This window comes from Mobula birostris, chromosome 6 (assembly GCF_030028105.1).
Source record: "Mobula birostris isolate sMobBir1 chromosome 6, sMobBir1.hap1, whole genome shotgun sequence".
Classification (NCBI taxonomy): Eukaryota; Metazoa; Chordata; class Chondrichthyes; order Myliobatiformes; family Myliobatidae; genus Mobula; species Mobula birostris.
The window spans coordinates 147,215,191-147,233,217 of NC_092375.1; the positions used below are offsets into that span (position 1 = coordinate 147,215,191).

General features: G+C 40.1%; 1 protein-coding gene across 1 annotated transcript; it reads right to left on the reverse strand.

The window, feature by feature from the left end:
• Positions 1–560: 560 nt before the first annotated feature.
• On the reverse strand, positions 561–17,532 carry LOC140198754 (nmrA-like family domain-containing protein 1). The gene is given in 9 exon segments (XM_072259764.1): positions 561–700; positions 2,235–2,241; positions 8,709–8,772; positions 8,819–8,885; positions 8,888–8,966; positions 9,894–9,906; positions 12,057–12,266; positions 14,227–14,249; positions 17,404–17,532. Coding segments are annotated over 9 exon segments (732 nt in total).
• Between the last annotated feature and the right edge of the window lie 495 nt (positions 17,533–18,027).

Here is an 18,027-nt window from a genome sequence, read left to right on the forward strand (position 1 = left end):
TTACGTGACACTTAGATTTCCTTACTGATCAGGTAAAGAACTCAACGTAGAAAGGTCCTTGATTCAGCTTCCTACAGTGCAGAGGCAGCACTTTCTGACTTCCTTTTACACATGTTCAGAATTTAACATTACATGTTTTCTGTATTCTTCAAATTCTCATTTGAAATCTTTAGAGTACGTAGTGGTTACACAAAAGCATTAAGTTCATAATGCAAGCATACACAATGTAAAATATTCAGCCATTTACAAGGTGCTTCAAAAACAATATAAATAATTATTAATAAAGAAAAGGTGACCAAAAGCTTGACCAAGGAACTCGGAGTTAAGGATAATCCTATGAAGGGAGAGAGAGTCACTTCCAGTGAATATTCAGTTACTGAGATAAGCAGCAACTCTTGAAAGGTATTATATTAAGAATGTTCTATAAATATGTGGCGAAAATGCTTGGCTGTGGCTTGTTTGAATAATGTTTCAAAGCTAACACATGAATAGTACACAGGTAAGCTGCTTGTCCCAAGAGGTTTATGCAAGTTCTATTTTTTCCACATTGAAAATGAATCTCAATCATTCACAAAGGCATTCTTGGTTTTTGACATCCACTCAAAGGATTTTGCATTCGGATTTGATTTCAATGTCAGGTCCTTATTGTGAGCAGGTAGTTTCATGTAAAATTGGAACATTTTGGTAAGTTCTTGGTCTCCTGGAAAAATTGAGTTTTGCATAATCTTCAACTGAGATCTGAAAGAATGGAAATCTGTAATCTCTCTCCAAGCCAGAGGTTATTCCCATCCAAGAAATGCTGTGTAGCAGTCATAACTAATTTATTATTGCACAATGATGGATTAAGCATTAATAAGAAAAATATCCTGTCACTAAAGGAAACAAATTTCATTTATTATCTGAGCAAACAAGGCTGTAGTTTAATCAAACACTTACATTTATGTCAAATGTATTTCTTAGAAAAATAATTAAATGTTTAAACACTCCGTGATTCAGTATAATAATGAAAATCTGCTTTTCATGTCTTCATGGTGTCATACAGGTCTCAGTTCGATAACAGGTCAGTTGACACATCCCGCTCTCATATAAAGCAAGGACTGCAGCAAATTACTGTTGTGCACACAACTAATTTGATTTGCTGTCTGTCGTGCTGTTTGTACAAGCATCGCTAAAACTATAACATTTGCTTTGAAGGAGCTTGGTCCCTTAGAGGTCTGGGTTCAAAGGCAGCCTTGGCTTGTGACTGATAATGGCAGGCAACAGAAAGGGTACCGATGTGTTAGGAGTGTAAATGCCGCCAGTCTGAGGGAGGACAATAGGCTTGTGTTCCAGTACCACCAAAGTGTCACCAACAACATTTTAAACAATGGCCTCTGTCATCTCCTCCGTGGCCAGCAGAGAATCTGGGAGCACTTACTCCTGCTGCTTTTGATTATATTCCACCTCTTCTTGTAAAAGAGAGGAAAGTGTCAGTGCAATGTATCAGAGTGAATAGGAGGCATTATGTGTGAGCTTGCGATGTGGGTGTGAGGCACTAGAGTATGCATGGGGTGATGTGAACTCATTAATGTCAAGTATCAATGTGGTATAGTTAGAAAGAAAAAGAGTTTGAGGGCTTAATCACTGACCATTACCAAGCATGTGCAGTTGCTTCAGTTCTTGCAACAGAGTATCTATGTCCTCTAGGTCTTACTCCCAAATTTCATCTTCATGGCTATTTGGTCTCAAGTCCTTTTAAGATTTAGCCTAGAGGGCCTCCTATTGAAAGGGCAAACCTCTCCATTTGTAAATCTTGGAACTTGTTCTTTGTCATGATGTGCCATTTTATGGATTTTGCACGTCAGATTGAATTCCACTACTTTTTCCACCTGCTCCAACCACAGTGCAGCTCCACTTTAAAAGGTGCAGGCTAGTTTGGCAGTGCGGTGCTTAAAGTGTAAAAGCGGTGCTCGAAACAAGGTAAGTACTGTGTCTGCAAGGTGGCCGCTGCCTGTAAGAGATTACACTACCTTAAGTAGTGTAGGTTGGCACAAGCAATTCAGGCTAGCTCTAAGTAGTCGAAAGAAATGCAGATAAACTATAAATAGCGGAGGCTGGGTTTAAGAGACACAGAGAGTGTCTCACTGTACGTGGTGCAGATCTTTCACAATTCAAAGTCCTTTGTTGAAGCAATCATCCACCCAACAGTTAACACTGGGTGCACACTATTAAGTAACAATCAGAAAGGGTTTTACCTTCCTGCTGCAGAAACAACAGGTGCTCATTAATTACACATTGCAATCTGCAGTCCCAGTTTCAGGGTCTACTGAACTTAACCCACACGCAGTCTTGACGAATTCTTTGTGCATGACAAATGGTGCAGAGATACAGTTGACAGTACATATTAACCCCGCTGCTTTGGTATCAATGGGCTTAAAGCTAAACTTGAAGCTAAAAGTATACCATACTTTTCTAAAATCATTTGAGGACACCAGGGAATGAAGGCTCAGCCTTTCTTCTGTCAGGCATTATAGTTTAGCAGAAACAGTGTATTTGACTAATTAAATAATCTAAATCAAAAGCTGATTTTGGTTTTTAAAGTAGGTACGTACTTCAAACTGTTTTCAAGGTGCACCTTGATATGAATGCTCCAGATTTTAACTAATTTGTTCTTGTACAGAGCAATTTCAAAAATCAGAAGTTGCGAGCTCCAATCCAGTGATGGATACCATCCTAGTTTCCACCAGGAAAACAATCTGAACACCTCTACCCAAAGTGACCTTCTCAATTGTTCAATAATTGGTGATGTTAATAACTTCTGAAATGGCAGAGCACGTCACCCATTATATGGAATCTTTGTTCAACCAGAAGATTGTGGGATACGAGTAGGGAAGAGGTCCACAAAAGGAATTATAGACAAAGTCAGAGAATTAGAGAGTCACAGAAAGATACAGCATGGAACAGACCTTCCATCCAATCAAGTCTGTGCCAATCATCAACCTCCCACCTACACTAGTCTCACATTAATCCTATTTGTATTCTCTCCGTATTCTCTACTCCTCCCGATTCTACACTGCCACACAAGAGGTGATTTAACCTTCCAGACCACATGTCTTTGGGATATGGGAGAAAACCAGAATACCTGAAGAAAAGTCAATTGGTCATTGGGAAAATGTCCATTTGGTCTTTGGGGCAGAGAAGGAGCAGCTCTACTAGCTGTGTGACTGTGCCTCCCAACGTCAATTAGTGTTACTAGAAAATCACTTGAATTCCAGATTTCATCATAATGTTGAGACACATATAAATGCAATACAGGTTACGACAGGATTCTATTCCTGAGAACTATTTGTAATTGGAACAGTTTGCAAGTCAGAAAGGTAAGCACTAACGTAGTTCAAACACAGCGGAGGATGCATGCAGCCCTGCAGCCCTGCAGGTCCAGAGCAACACACACACACACACACACACACACACACACACACACACTGCTGGAGGGGCTCAGCAGGTCAGACAGCATCCATGGAAATGAACAAACAGTCAACGTTTCAGTCTGAGACCCTTCTTCAGGATTGGAAAAGGAAGGGGGAAGATGCCAGAGTAAAAAGTGCGGGGAGGGAAAGAAGGACTAGCTAGAAGGTGATGGCTAAAGCCAGGTGGGTGGGAAAGGCGGAGGGCTGGAGAAGAAGGAATCTGATAAAGAGGAGAGTGGGCAATGGGAGAAAGGGAAGAAGGAGGGGCATCAGAGGGAGGTAATAAGCAGTTGGGGAGAAGAGATAAGAGGCCCAAGTGGGGAATAGAAGAAGAGGGAAAGGGGAGGGAAAATAATTACTGGAAGGAGAAAGTGATGTTCATGCCATCAGGTTGGAGGCCACCTACACAGCGTATGAGGTGTTGTTTTTCCACCCTGAGAGTGGCCTCATTGTGACAAAAGAGAAAGCCATGGACCGACATGTTGGAGCAGGAACGGGGATAGGAATCAAAATGGTTGGCCACTGGGGAATTCTGGTTTTGGCAGATGGGGCAGAGATGCTTGACAAAGCGGTTACCCTAATTTATGTCAGGTCTTACCAATGCAGAGGAGGTCATATCAGAAGCACCAGATACAACAGACAACCCCAACAGATTTGCAGGTGAATTGTTACCTCACCTGGAATGACTGTTTGCACCCCTGAATGGAAGTGAGAGAGGAGATGAATGGGTAGGTGTAGCATTTCTGTCACTTTCAAGGATATGTGCCAGGTGGGAGATTAGTGGGGAGGGAAGATGGGGTTAGCGCAGATGTCCAGGAAATGGACAGCATCAATGTGGAGGGAGGGATACCCTGCCCTTTGAAGGAAGAGATCTCTGATATCTTGAAAAGAAAACCCTCATCCTGGGAACAGATGCAGGAGAGACGAAGGAACTGAGAAACGGGAATGGCATTTTACAGGAGACGGGTAGGGAAAACATATAGTCAAGATAGCTATGGGAATCTGCAGCACTTTGTGAGGTGAGGCAATGCTTCACCTGCAAATCTTTTGGGGTCACCTATTGTATCCGGTGCTCCTGATGCGGCCTCCTCTACATTGGTGAGACCCAACGTAAATTGGAGGACCTCTTTGTCAAGCACCTCCATTCCATCGGCAAAAAGTGAAATTTCCCACTGGCCAAACATTTTAATTCCTAACTCCAGCAACACACACAAAATGCTGCCTGGCCAGCTGCATTCCACCAGCATTTTGTGTGTGTTGCTTGAATTTCCAGCATCTGCAGATCTTCTCGTGTTTGCATAATTCCTAATGCCATTCCCTTTCCAACATGTCGGTCCATGGCCTCCTCTTTTGCCATTTTGAGGCTACCTTCAGGGTGGAGGAGCAACATCTCATATTCCAACTAGGTAGCCTCCAACCTGATGACATGAACATTGATTTCTTCTTCCGGTAAATTGTTTCCTCTCCCCCTTCTCTCTTCTTCTATTCCCCACTCTCGGCCTCTTACTTCTTCTCCTCGCCTGTCTATCATCTCCCCCATGCCCCTCCTTCTTCCCTTTCTCCCATGGTCAACTCTCCTCTTCTATCAGATTCCCTCTTCTCCATACTTTTATCTTTCCCACCCACCTGGCTTCACCTATCATCTAGCTACCCTCCTTCCCCTTCCCCCTCAGTTTTATTCTGGCATCTTCCCCCTGTCTTTCCAGTCCTGAAGAAGGGACTCAGGCCAAAATGTCAACATTTTAATCATTTCCACAGATCCTGCCTGACCTGCTGAGTCCCTTGAGAATTTTGTGTGTGTTGCTCTGGATTTCCAGCATCTACAGAATATCTTGTGTTTATGATTAGCCAGCAGATCCATGCTGATCTTCCAAGAGCTCATTTATATCTATGGACAGGATGTAAATTGGGTTTGTAAGCTAGGGTGAACTTGTAATGGAACACAGTATTGATAAGAGTAACCACATTTGACATCCAACGTACCAGAGCACCTCTGTCCCATAAGTAACCTCGGCGCTATAACGAGCAAGAGTAGTAATGCTATGGGAACACCAACATTTTTAATTTCCCCTTTGAGTCACACTCTGCCCTGGATGGACACCTACTGTCGGTTGTTCTTTGTTACTGAGTCAATGTCCTTGTTTTCCTTTCTGGTGAAAGTGATTCAATTTCACCTTCTCAATAAATGATGGATACTAAGTAATCCATCAGCCTTGCCACATCTTGAGGACAAAGATAACATTTTTTCAAATCTCTTGCTACATTTAAAGACCACCAATAAGTTCCAGCATAAAATAAACATCCTTGAATGCTGGGATTTGCTGATGCTCCACAAAATAAGTACGGTGCAGTTCAAGGCCGGACGGAAAGTGTAAGTCAATTCAAAACACTATGGGGAAGACATGGGAGGACTGATTCACCAGCTCTTTCGAAGAACTGGGATAGGAATGACAGGCTGAACTGCTTCCTTATACCTGTAGATTTTATGATTCTCTACTCTTTTAATTTGCTCATATCTTAAAGTTGTAATACAAACATACATATGAGTGTGTGAATTAAGAATAGCTGTAGACCAAAGAGTCACAGAGAAGTACAGCACAGAAACAGGCCCTTTGGCCCATCTAGTCCATGCCAAAGCAATTGAAATTGCCTACTCCCATCAACCTGCACCCGGACCATAGCCCTCCATACCCGTTACCTTCCATGTACCTATCCAAACTTTGCTTAAACGTTGAAATTGAGCTAGCAAGCACCATTTGTTCCACACCCTCACGACCCTCTGAGTGAAGAAGTTCATTTCATGTTCTACTTAAACTTTTCACCTTTCATCCTTAACCCATGACCTCTGGTTGTCGTCCCACCCAACCTCAGTGGAAAAAGCCTGCTTGCATTTATCCTATTTATACTCCTCATAATTTTGTATACCTCTATCAAATCTCCTCTCAATCTTTTATGTTTTAAGGAATAAAGTCCTAACCTATTCAATCTTTCTTTATAACTTAGGTCCTCCACACCCTGCAACATCCTTGTAAATTTTCTCTGTACTCTCAACTTTATTTACATCTTTCCTGTAGGCAGGTAACTAAAAGTGTACTCAGTACTCCAAATTAGGCCTCACCAATGTCTTATACAACTTCAACATAACATCCTATCTTCTGCACTCAATACTTTGACCACTGGCCTTCAAGAGTCCTCTGCCATTAAATAGTGATTTTTTTTTACTTTAACTACAAATTCCCATCTACCTACTCATAAGCTTTCCACTCCTTGGTCATAAAAAATATATCTATGTTTTTGTACCTTAAAATATTCAAGGACTATGCTTTCACTGTCGCCTGAGGAGGAAAATTTCAAAGGACTGAAAACATTTCGAGAAAACAATCAATTTATCTCCATCTTAAATGGGCAACTCCTTGTTTTTTAAACATCTGCGAGTTCTAGTTTCTTCTACAAGAGGAAATATCTGTTCCAGATTCATCCTGTCAAGACTACTCAGGATCTTATATATTTCAACTATATTCACTCTTCAGCAGATATAAGCCAAGCCCATCCAACCTTTCCTCATGTGATAACTTGCTAATTCTAGTTAGGAATCCACACTTAGGAAGGTTTCTCTGAACTCCTCCCAACATATTCTTAAATGATCTTCTTAAAACATCCTTCCTTAATAAGGAGTCCAATACTGTACACAATTCTCCAAATGAGCTCTCACTACTGCACTCTACTGTACGAGGGGTGATTGATAAGTTCATGGCCTAAGGTAGAAGGAGCCAATTTTAGAAAACCTAGCACATTTATTTTTCCTACATTTACACACTTAGTCCAGCAGTTGTGGAGCATATCGATCCCTTTTTTGTAGGAGTCGGCGTCTTGGGGCCTCCAGAAAGTGATCCACAGCCCGGGTGATTGATAAGTTTGTGGCCTAAGGTAGAAGGAGCTGAGCTGAAACTTCAAACTTTCTGCATTTTCACGCAAAGAGTTGAACTGCACGTGCATGTAATAAGAGCTGTATAACTCATCTCCTTCTACCTTAGGCCACGAACTTATCAATCCACCTGGAGGTCCAAGACGCTCTCGTTACATGCACGTGCAATTCAACTCTTTGAGTGATAATGCAGAAAGTTTGAGGTTAGTAACTCAACTCCTTCTACCTTAGGCCACAAACTTATCAATCACCCCTGCTGTGGACCACTTCTACAAAGAAGGGATCCGTATGCTCCACGACCGCTGGACTGTGTGTGTAAATGTAGGAGGGGACTATGTTGAAAAATCAATGTGCTAGGTTTTCTCCTTCTACTGAACTTATCAATTACCCCTCATATAACCTTCTTATTTTCAGTATTCATTTCCCACAACACTAAACAATAACAATCTATTGGCTTTTGCATTTAACTGCTGGACTTGCACATTACCCTTTTGTAAATCACACAGTGACACTTGCAGCTCTGTAAGCTCTCGTCATTCAGATAATATGATTTCTATTTTTCTTGGTGAATTGGACAATTTCACATTTTCCACATTATATTCCACTTGTCAGATCTTTGCCCACTCATTTAAACTTGCTGCATAATCTCCTTACACCCTCATCACAATTTACTTCTCCGCATATCTTTGTATCATCAGTAATTTTAGCAACCTACCTTTGGTGCCTTGACCCAGATCAGTCAACCAGATGCAATTTAATATTAATCCACTGCTGTGATTAAATTTTCCCAACTGCCTGGCCCACAGGATACAGCAGAAAAAAGAACTAGCACAGTAACTGTGAATGTAAATAGTACGAGTCGTCCAGGTCTCAATACTCAGGCTTTGTCAATGACTTGATAGAAGTTTATAAGGTGATGAGAGACATTGATCGTGTGGTAGCCACAGCTTTTTCCCAGGGCTGAAATGGTTAACATGAGGGGAAGAAGTTTTAAGCTGCTTGGAAGTAGGTACAGAGAGAATGTCAGGGGTAAGTTTTTCATACAGAGAGTGGTGGGTGTGTGGAATGTACTGCTGGTTACAGTGGTGGAGGCGGATGCAATAGGGTCTTTTAAGAGCCTCTTAGATAGGTACATGGAGCTTAGAAAAATAGAGGGCTATGCGGTAGGGAAATTCTAGGTAGTTTCTAAAGTAGGTTGCATGGTCGGCCCAACATTGTGGGCCAAAAGGCCTGTAATGTGCTGTAGACGTCTATGTTCTATGTCCTTCAGTTTGAGATGTCTGACTTAGGTGTCGTTTATTACTTTTTACAAAATGAGAATAATTTAAACTAACCTTAGAGTCATTGATCATTTTCCCAGTATGTTTGTGCATAATTCAAACATATTTTTTAATTGCCGGCCCCCTAGGCCTGAGTCGACATAGTAGTAGTAGTTTTAATTGCAAGCCTGTCAGTACTGAGGCCTATCTGTTTCCAAATATGCTCTGCAGGGTTTTTCAAGATGGCCAGCAAACCCCACCCAAGTCTCCGACAGACATCCCATCTAGTGAGATTACCTCCACTGGAGTATCTTGGAAAAAACATTTAATTACCTGGATAGTTATAAGCACATAATTTGAAAATAAATTCAAAGTTTGCAGCTGCAAGAAAATCTAAAGTTTTTATTAGCATAGTAGCAGTAAAGGGATTGTCAGACTAGGTTCAGTAGGGGACAAAAATGAATATCTATCGGTAAAAGTAAGTGTGCACTTTGCCTTATTGCTTATCAAGCAATAGTTATGGCAAATACTATGGATGTTTGGATCCATGATGAGTTAATTGTAGCAGGAAAAAAGAAGTTTTGTGGTGTTGTAGATAACAAGGAGGATTATCTTAGACTAGGCCCATGATATTGATCAGTTGGAAAGTGGGGCAGATCAATGGCAAATGGAATTTATTCCTGGCAAGTCTGAGGTGATGTATTTTGGAAGGTTGAATAAGGGTAGAATGTGCACAATAACTGGTAGGGTCTTAGGGAGTGTTGATGAACAGAGGGACCTTAGGGTGCAAAGTCCACAGATTCGTGGAGGTGATACCATGAGTAGAAAGGGTGGAGGAAGAAGGCAGATGTGATGCTTGTCTTCATCAAACATGGCATGGCATAAAAGATGTGGGATGAGAAGGTTCAGCACTGGAAGTGCTGGTCTCTTTCATTGACTTTGGCGTACAGGAGACAATTTCAACATTTGCAGATGACATGAAACTTGGAAGTGTAGCAAATGCTGTAGGAGATAACAATCAACTTCAAGAAGCCATAGGTAGGATGAACACATAGTAGATGAAATATAATGCAAGCTTAAAGGGATAAGGAAAAAAGAAATGTAGGGGGTGTTTACACACGAGTCATTGAAGATTAAAAGGATAATACTTGGAAACAATATTTAGGAATTTACACATAGAGACACAAATTATAAAAGGCAAAGGTGATACTAAAGTATGGGTTAAGTCTCTATAGGGGTGCTGTGTCCAGTTCTGGGCACTTCAGTCATGGACCTGTCAGATTGCAAACAACATAGAAACGATCAAGTAGAATTTGTTCTAATGATGAGAACTATAGTTGCTGGATGCTTTGGAGAATTAGGTACTTCAACAGGCATGAGAAGGTTAGGAGGAAATTTGATAAGAAAGTTTTTTAAAAAAATCATGAGGAGCCTTTTTTCTTCAGGAAGATGAAGATAGGTGGAAGTTCCAATACCAAAGAGTAGAGATTTAATGTGATTTGCATAAGAGGTGAAGAGAATGCAAGATTTTTTAAAAATCCAATGCACGGTTGGAATTTGAAATACTCAAACTAGTGAATTTGAGACTCCTAACTCAATATCCAAGGAAAATTGAATAAATACCTGTAGGGATATTGGGTAAGAGCAGGAGGAGGGGCAGAGGCGGAGTGAGCGAATGGTTTGCCCTTCCAAACAAACTAGCTCAGGTCAATAGGGTAAGTGGTTCACCTCTACAACAACAAATATATTGATACCTAATCTGCTCTGTTTAATATCTCCTTCTCAAATCTTCTCTGCAATTTAATGCACAATTTAGACATTTTTTCAAACAGGTGCAGAGACCAAAGTAAATGAAGTGCTGTTACAATCAATTACATAAAATTGCTTTCATAACAAATTAATTCTCATTTAGCCAAAACATTTTCTCTTATCACAGTGAAACCTTGCTGATACTTGACAATCAAGGCTGAATGAAATGAAATGCGAATGGTAACTCCATATTAACCTTATTCTATTATCCTGCAGACTTTCAATGGATTTTCAAAATATTCGAGCTGAAATAATGAAATTCAGCGATTAAGCACATTAATCAACCCTCTATTAATTAGAAACCCTCTATTGGAAGTTGTCATTTAACAGTTGTGGGTTTCATCAACTAATATTCTTTAGCACTAGGAACATAACTGCTCCATATTCTAGGTTCAATCCTCACATTGTACTGAGTTTCTGGCTTTCAGCCAGAGTAACAATTGGTTGTCCAAAATGATTTTATTTCTTGTAGCCTCAGAGAATAAAAATGTCACCTGGGGCCTCTGTCTCTGATTGCTCTCTAAATTCACCCTCAGATATGTTTCTGGGACAGGACTGACTGGATAGTAATGCCTTCCAGAATAAACTGGGTCATCAATGTATTTCACCTGGGCACAAACGATACCATTTAGTTAAGGTACTGGAAAGCTCATGGCTACCACAGGTAATATTCCAAAAGAGGAAGAGGAAGTAGAAGAAGTAAATTGGAGAAACAAATTAAATCAAACCTGATTATGATTTAATGTCAAAATTGATAAGGGTATTAACATGCAATTTAATAATACATAACAGACTTGCAATTAATTGTTATAATAGAACAATTATACATAACTGTGAGACCTTGGGGTAAAAGTATACACTTGCCTGAAAGTGGAAACACAGGTAAATAGAATGGTGAAGAAGGCATATAGAATGTTATCTTCATAGGCTGAGACATTGATTGTTGGAGTTGACAAGTCATGTTACATTGGTACAAACTATTGATCCCCCCACACTTGTGTGTGCATTTGTGAATGCCATACTATAAGAAGGATGTGATTAAGCTAGAGGGGGTACTGAAAAGATTCACAGAAATGTTGCCTGAACTGGAGAGTTTGATTTACAAGGAAAGACTGGATCAGCTGCGACTGTATTCCCTGGAACAAAGGAGGCTGATGGATGACATGACAGATGTAAGCAAAATTATGAGAGGTTTAGATAGGTTAGATAGCCAGAGTCTTCCTCCCAGGTTAGGGGTATCAAATGCTGGAGAGTATAGGTTGAAGGTGAAAAGGAAAAATATTTCAAGGGGATCAGAGGGATAAGGTTTTCCACACAGAGGGTGATATGTACATGGAACAATATACCACAGGAGGTGGTAAAAAGGTGGACACAATTAAAATATTTAAAAAAGATTTGGATTGGTACATAGACAGGAAGGGGTTAGAGGGATAGAGCTAAATGCAGGCAAATGGGATTAGCGTAGACAGACATCTTAGATGGCATTGACATTGAACTGAATGGCCTGTTTCTGTGCTGTATAACTCTATGCATCTACACATGGCAAAATGACAATTTGGAATTTCCATCCACCTACCCAAAACATAGCAGTCCTTGCCTGATTTACTGGGTTACAAGGATTCAAGAAAATTTTCAAAATAATCTGGCATTCTAATGCTTGCCATGGGAGCACCAAGTTCCCTAAAGCAAGCTTCCATCTCTCCCTTCCCATCAAAATGTGGCATATTGAGCCTTGCTTTGATCTGCTTTTTCACATTCTCCAGTGCACTGTATACAACATTTTTCACACCAAGTTTCCTGGAAATGCCAGCTATTCTCTTCCTCCTGACAAAGAAAAAGAGCAAAGTACTCCTCTAAATACCAGTGGTCAGTTTGTGATAATCATCCATGCCACTTCGTCAATGGCCCAGCAAGCGAGCCTCACGAGCAGTAGTTTGATCTTGCTCTGTGCTGAGTTAACTGATATTTGAGTTGTGAATGGTTAGAGGACTTTCCAGTTGTCAATCAGTAAGTGTGCATGTAAGGCAGGATCAGATTTAGGTATAATGCTTGTTGCTGACTGTGTGAATGATCACACTGTACACAATTCTCCAACGTGGGGGAGCACCTTGAAGAAAGATCAGAGAAATAGTGAAAAAATACTTACCTATAGAAAAGACTCAAGGCACCATAATGAAAAGTAGTAATTACCGAAAGAAAAACATTTGTTATGCCCTTAAACCATTTATTAGATTTGTTAAGGCTGTGAACAAAGGGAATTTTCATCAATATACATCACCTGTACATTTCATCAATTTTCATCACCTGTACATTTTGGCCCAATTAAGCAACTTCCCCAATTATCCAGTTTCAGGGAAATAGTTAAAAAGTTATAAAGAAAGACAAACTGGGTAACACATTATGAATTTAAATGAAATACAGAACTCTACCAATACTACTTACTATAAAACTCTATTTTAGTTCCTGATCGTTATTGACAGAGGAATTCATCCAGTGTACGCTGCCATGTACTTTTGACTGTAAATGAACAAAGTCAATGCAGACATGTAGTGCAGATGATGGACTGCCCTCATACAATGCTGTCGACAATTGCATCCTCCAAATCTTCATTTTCATTGTAACATTCACAATGATTGTTGATACCTTCAAATTTTTCATAGTTCCTAACTTGTTGAAGTAGTGAAATCATTTTGTTTTCACTCCCAGCTGCTTCTGGCATCTCCAAGCCTGAATGATTGAAAGTGCAGTGAGCAAAACAGTTCAGAATTATCTTACTGTTTATTTCCCACCAACCATTGGTGGCAAAAATCATTACCTTTTGAACATAAACACAAGCAACTGACAGTTTAAAAACTGTTCGCTTTAAGCATGGTGTCGTGACTCAACGGCCATGCAAGTGCATATGACTGTCGCTAGTCAGAAACTGTTTAGCAACAGTCTTCTGCCCCAATTAAATGAAGGGAATCCCAGCTATTTTCTTGATTTGTGTTAGATCTTTGACTTGTCCCAAATAAGTGGCTGCACTGATTAACCCATGGGCTAATTAACTGGTATCCATGGCATTTTCATGTTTGAAAAAAGCATTCTATACTTTCAGCACAATACTCTTAAAAATTCTCCTAATTTTTTTGTCCCCTGCAATATATTATTTGCTAGCCTCAACTAATACCATATGTAAAACATTACATTTGTTTTGTGGTGAGCTTTGCATTTCTGATGTGGCATATGGGGAGGTAACTTACCACATGCTGAGGATTTTCATATGCAGAATGAGAAGGATAATCAGAGGCCATTATTTAACCGAACTTCCGACCAGCTGTTTAATTCCTGCCCACTGGAATTCCCTCCTTAAATCTCAGTCCTTGAACATCCTTTCCAGTTTCCAGATCTCTTTCAAAATCCATGTCTTTGGGCATGTCTTCAGTCACTGCTCTTCGTATTGGCTCAACTTAACTGATCAACTATGAAGTACCTTGGGGGTGCTCCTTACACAAAGCCACAAATCAAAAACAGATTATTACTTCTGTGTGTGCGATGGCATCCTTCATTGGAAACAATAAACAATTTATCCCTATACCTTCCAGCTAAACTTTTGCATGGTCTGAAGGCACGGCCTTTGGAGTCCGTCCCTGTCGATTCTCTGATCACTCATTCCTCTCCCTGTAGCAGTCTCAGGCTGAATAAATCATTGCATCATACTTGTCTCCCTGAAGGGTTTTGCACCAAATATCCATGGCTTTACCATGATCACCAAATTCCACCTCTGTAGCAAATGCCTGCTCACCGCTTCAGCTCCTTATCTTTGCCCTTTGTTATCTCTAGACCTTACCTGCTCGTCATACTCCATACACTTGAAGCCATCTAAACTTAGCTGTCTATCTCTTAGCTCACATTGTGTTAGTGAATAATGTTGCACTCACATGCTTCATCAGAGCCAAGTGGATTTCACCTGTGATCAAATTGTGTTCATAGTAGACATTTTATGAAAAACACTTTTAGAAAAATGAACATATTAATCTTGCATGATTTGGTATCAGTCCTTTAGAAGTGTTTTTAAGTACACAAAAAAAATGTTGAATTCCCACAATCAAAGATTGGATCAATCTAACTAGGTTCTGCCCAATAATGAAAAATCTGAAAGAGTCTGGAGGTTAATTGATAGACAAAATGTCCATTGACAAGCTCACACTGCAAGCTTTTACTCGGACAGGGCGAAAACCTTTGTGTTCCAATCTCAGGAAAAGGCAACACTAAATAAATATATTGAACATTCTGGGAATAGCAATCTGAAGCTAAGTTTATAGTATCTGATACAAGAGGTAGATATGTAACCTAGAAATCCCGAATGTATTATTCTTGATGTTACATAAACAGTGAATGTAGGATATTCTACTGGTTGTTGAATATCCTACATTATAGCACTTGCACAGCGAACTGCTGTACAGATCATTACAGTCTTAAAACAGATATGATTGTAAAAAGCTCTTTTGTTCAATTATTCTCCTAGTAATCAGGAATGGTCAAGTGATGGAACTCAGAATTAGAAGATTTGCTAAAATCTAGATTTGCTAGAAATTGTACGTCTAATAAAAAATGACGGGCCTCTACCTGTGACTTGCTCTATTAATTAAAGCACAAATGGTTCAAATAAATGACTGATATTAACCACTTACAATCTATGTGGAAAGAATTAAAATATGAAAACAATTTCCCTTTTCCTTCTGATTTGTAGACCTAGAATCTCTAATGAAATCACTGAGGTCTCATATCCTACTACTGCTGGCGAAACGAGTAAGACTCAACTCGGATACCAAACTCAACGTGGAGTTCACAATGCAGTAACAGATTTGCTTGTTCAAATCTGTTGGAAGGCACCAGGCTTACAGCGTATGTAATTAACAGGCAAATAATTTGGCGCATGATTCTATTTCCACGCAACTAAGACCAGCCAGGTCAGCGAATACTAAAACTAGGGAGTACTTGGATTCGTGTGTTGGAGGGTGGAAGGGGGAGGGGGAATACAGAATTATAGTTAAAGAGCACAAGGAAGAAAAATGATTGTGATTAAATAATAACTAGAATTATAACGTCATTAGATCTGGTAACTTTAGATAGTTCTAAACCTGAATTTAGTTCTAAATTTCATTCAGAATAAGAAATGATGTAATTTTGTTATAAACCATGAAGAAATAATAAAATGAAAGGCACAGATGTTCATCAACAATATAAAGATGCAAAACAGAACCAGGCATCATCGTGATAAATTCACTTTTAATTTTTATGCAGTGAAAGATATACAGGATTTAATTCCATGTGTAATAAATTAAAATCCAAACTGCAGATATTCAATACAGACAACACTTTTATATTACAGTTATGCTGAGCACAAATTGAACTTATCCCAAGAATTTGTGGTCAGCAGATTTAAGTTGCATGTGCATGAGTGGGGGAGAAGGAAGCCACTTAGAAACTATAAACAAGTTTCGGTCTTGATAGGGGAGGAGAAATCCTCTCATCGCTAATAAGAATCTATGAATATACTCATTCCAATTCAAAAGATTTTCTGCAGAAGTTCAAAGTAAATTTATTATGAAAGTACATAGATGGCACCATTTACAACTCTATGATTCATTTTCTTTTTGCTGAGGGCATACTCAATAAATCCATAAATGAATAATAACCTTAAAAGAAACAATGAAAGACTGCATCAACTTGGGCACTCAACCAGTGTGCAAAAGAAATAATAATTATAAATAAATAAGCAATAAATATTGAGAACATGAGATGAAGAGTCCTTCAAAGTGGGTCCAAAGGTTGGGGGAACATTTCAATGATGGGGCAACTGAAGTTGAGTGAAATTACTCCCTTAGGTTCAAGGGCTTGGTCATTGAGGGGTAATAACTGTTCCTGAACCTGGTGGTGTGAGTCCTGAGACTCCTGTATCTTCTTCCTGATGGCAACAGCAGGAAGAGAGCATGACCTGAGAGCCTGGGAGTTCCTGATGGTGGATACCATTTTCCTGCGACTACATTTTGTGTAAATGTGTGAAGGGTTTTAACCATGATACATTGGACTGTATCCACTACTTTTTGTAGGATTTTCCACTCAAGGGCTTTGGTGTTTCCATACCAGGCTGTGATGTAGCCAGACCATATACTCTCCATTACACATCTATAGAAGTTTGTCAAAGTTTTAGATGTCATGCCGAATCCTCACAAACTCCTAAGGAAGCAGAGACGCTGCCATGCTTTCTTTGTAATTGCATTTACATGCTGGGTCTAGGACAGTTTCTCTGAAACAATAATACAGAGGAATTCAAGGTCGCTGACCCTCTCCACTTCTGATCCTCCGATGAGGACTGGCTCGTGGACCTCTGATTTCTTTCTCCTGCAATCAATAATCAGCTCCTTGGTCTTGCTAGCATTGATTAAGAGGCTGTTGTTATGACACTACTCAACTAGATAATCAATCTCCCTCTTATATGCTGACTCATCACCACTTTGATTCAGTCGACGACAGTGGTATCATCAGCAAACTTAAATATGGCTAAGCTCATAGTTTTGAGGTGCACCCGTGCCAGTGGAGAATGTGGAAAAGATGTTGTCGCTATCCACACTGACTGGAGCCTACAAGTGAGGAAATCAAGGATCCAACTGCACAAGGAGCTATTGAGGCCAAGGTCTTGGAGCTTATTGATTAGAGGGGATGATAGTATTGAATGCTGAGTGGCAGACAATAAATAGCATCCAGATGTATGCATCTTTGCTGTTCAAATGTTCAAGGGTTGAATGAAGAGCCAATGAAAAGGCATCTGCTGTGGACCTGTTGCTCGGCTAGGCAAATTGGAGAGATCCACGTAGCCTTCCAGGCAGGAGTAAATATGTTTCATCACTAACCTCGCAATACACTTCTTCACTGTGGTTGTAAGTGCTACTGGACAGTAGTCACTGAGGCAGGTTACCATGTGCTTCTCGGGCACCAGTGTAATTGAAGCCTGCTTGAAGCAGGTGGGTGTCACAGTCTGGCGAAGCGAGGGGTTAAAGATCTCAGAGAACACTCCAGCCAGTTGATCAGCGTAGGTGTAAGGCATTGTTTCATATTTTTACTGTTATGCTGTAGGTATTTCCTTTAGCAGTTCTGTAAGAGCAGTCTGTTCTGCTGTCAGCCTGTTTGGGTTATTGCTGAAGATAAGGGATGATGAGGGATGTGTGCCATCCAATCAGGATGGTAGAACTGAGGGGAGGTTTCTCTGGTGAGGGACACAAAGGTTGGGCTTGGGCTTTTGCTGGGCGGGAAATGAAGAGAGAAGACGCTGGAGAGAACAGTTTGTAGGATTCGACCCAGACCGTGATTTGATGAAGCTAGGGGCGATGATCAATTGAGGATCGGTGAACATGGTGAAACATTGTGTACTGTTTAATTAAAATGGGCCCTTTTCTTTTTGTTTTTCTTTACTAACCCTTTGGTTAAGTTAAGATTCATAAATATAATTCCTTTAATTGTATGCAGTGTACTGTCTGTCATTTTGTGGCACTAATTTGTAACGGTAACAAATTACACAGCATCCACACAAACCAACGTTTGG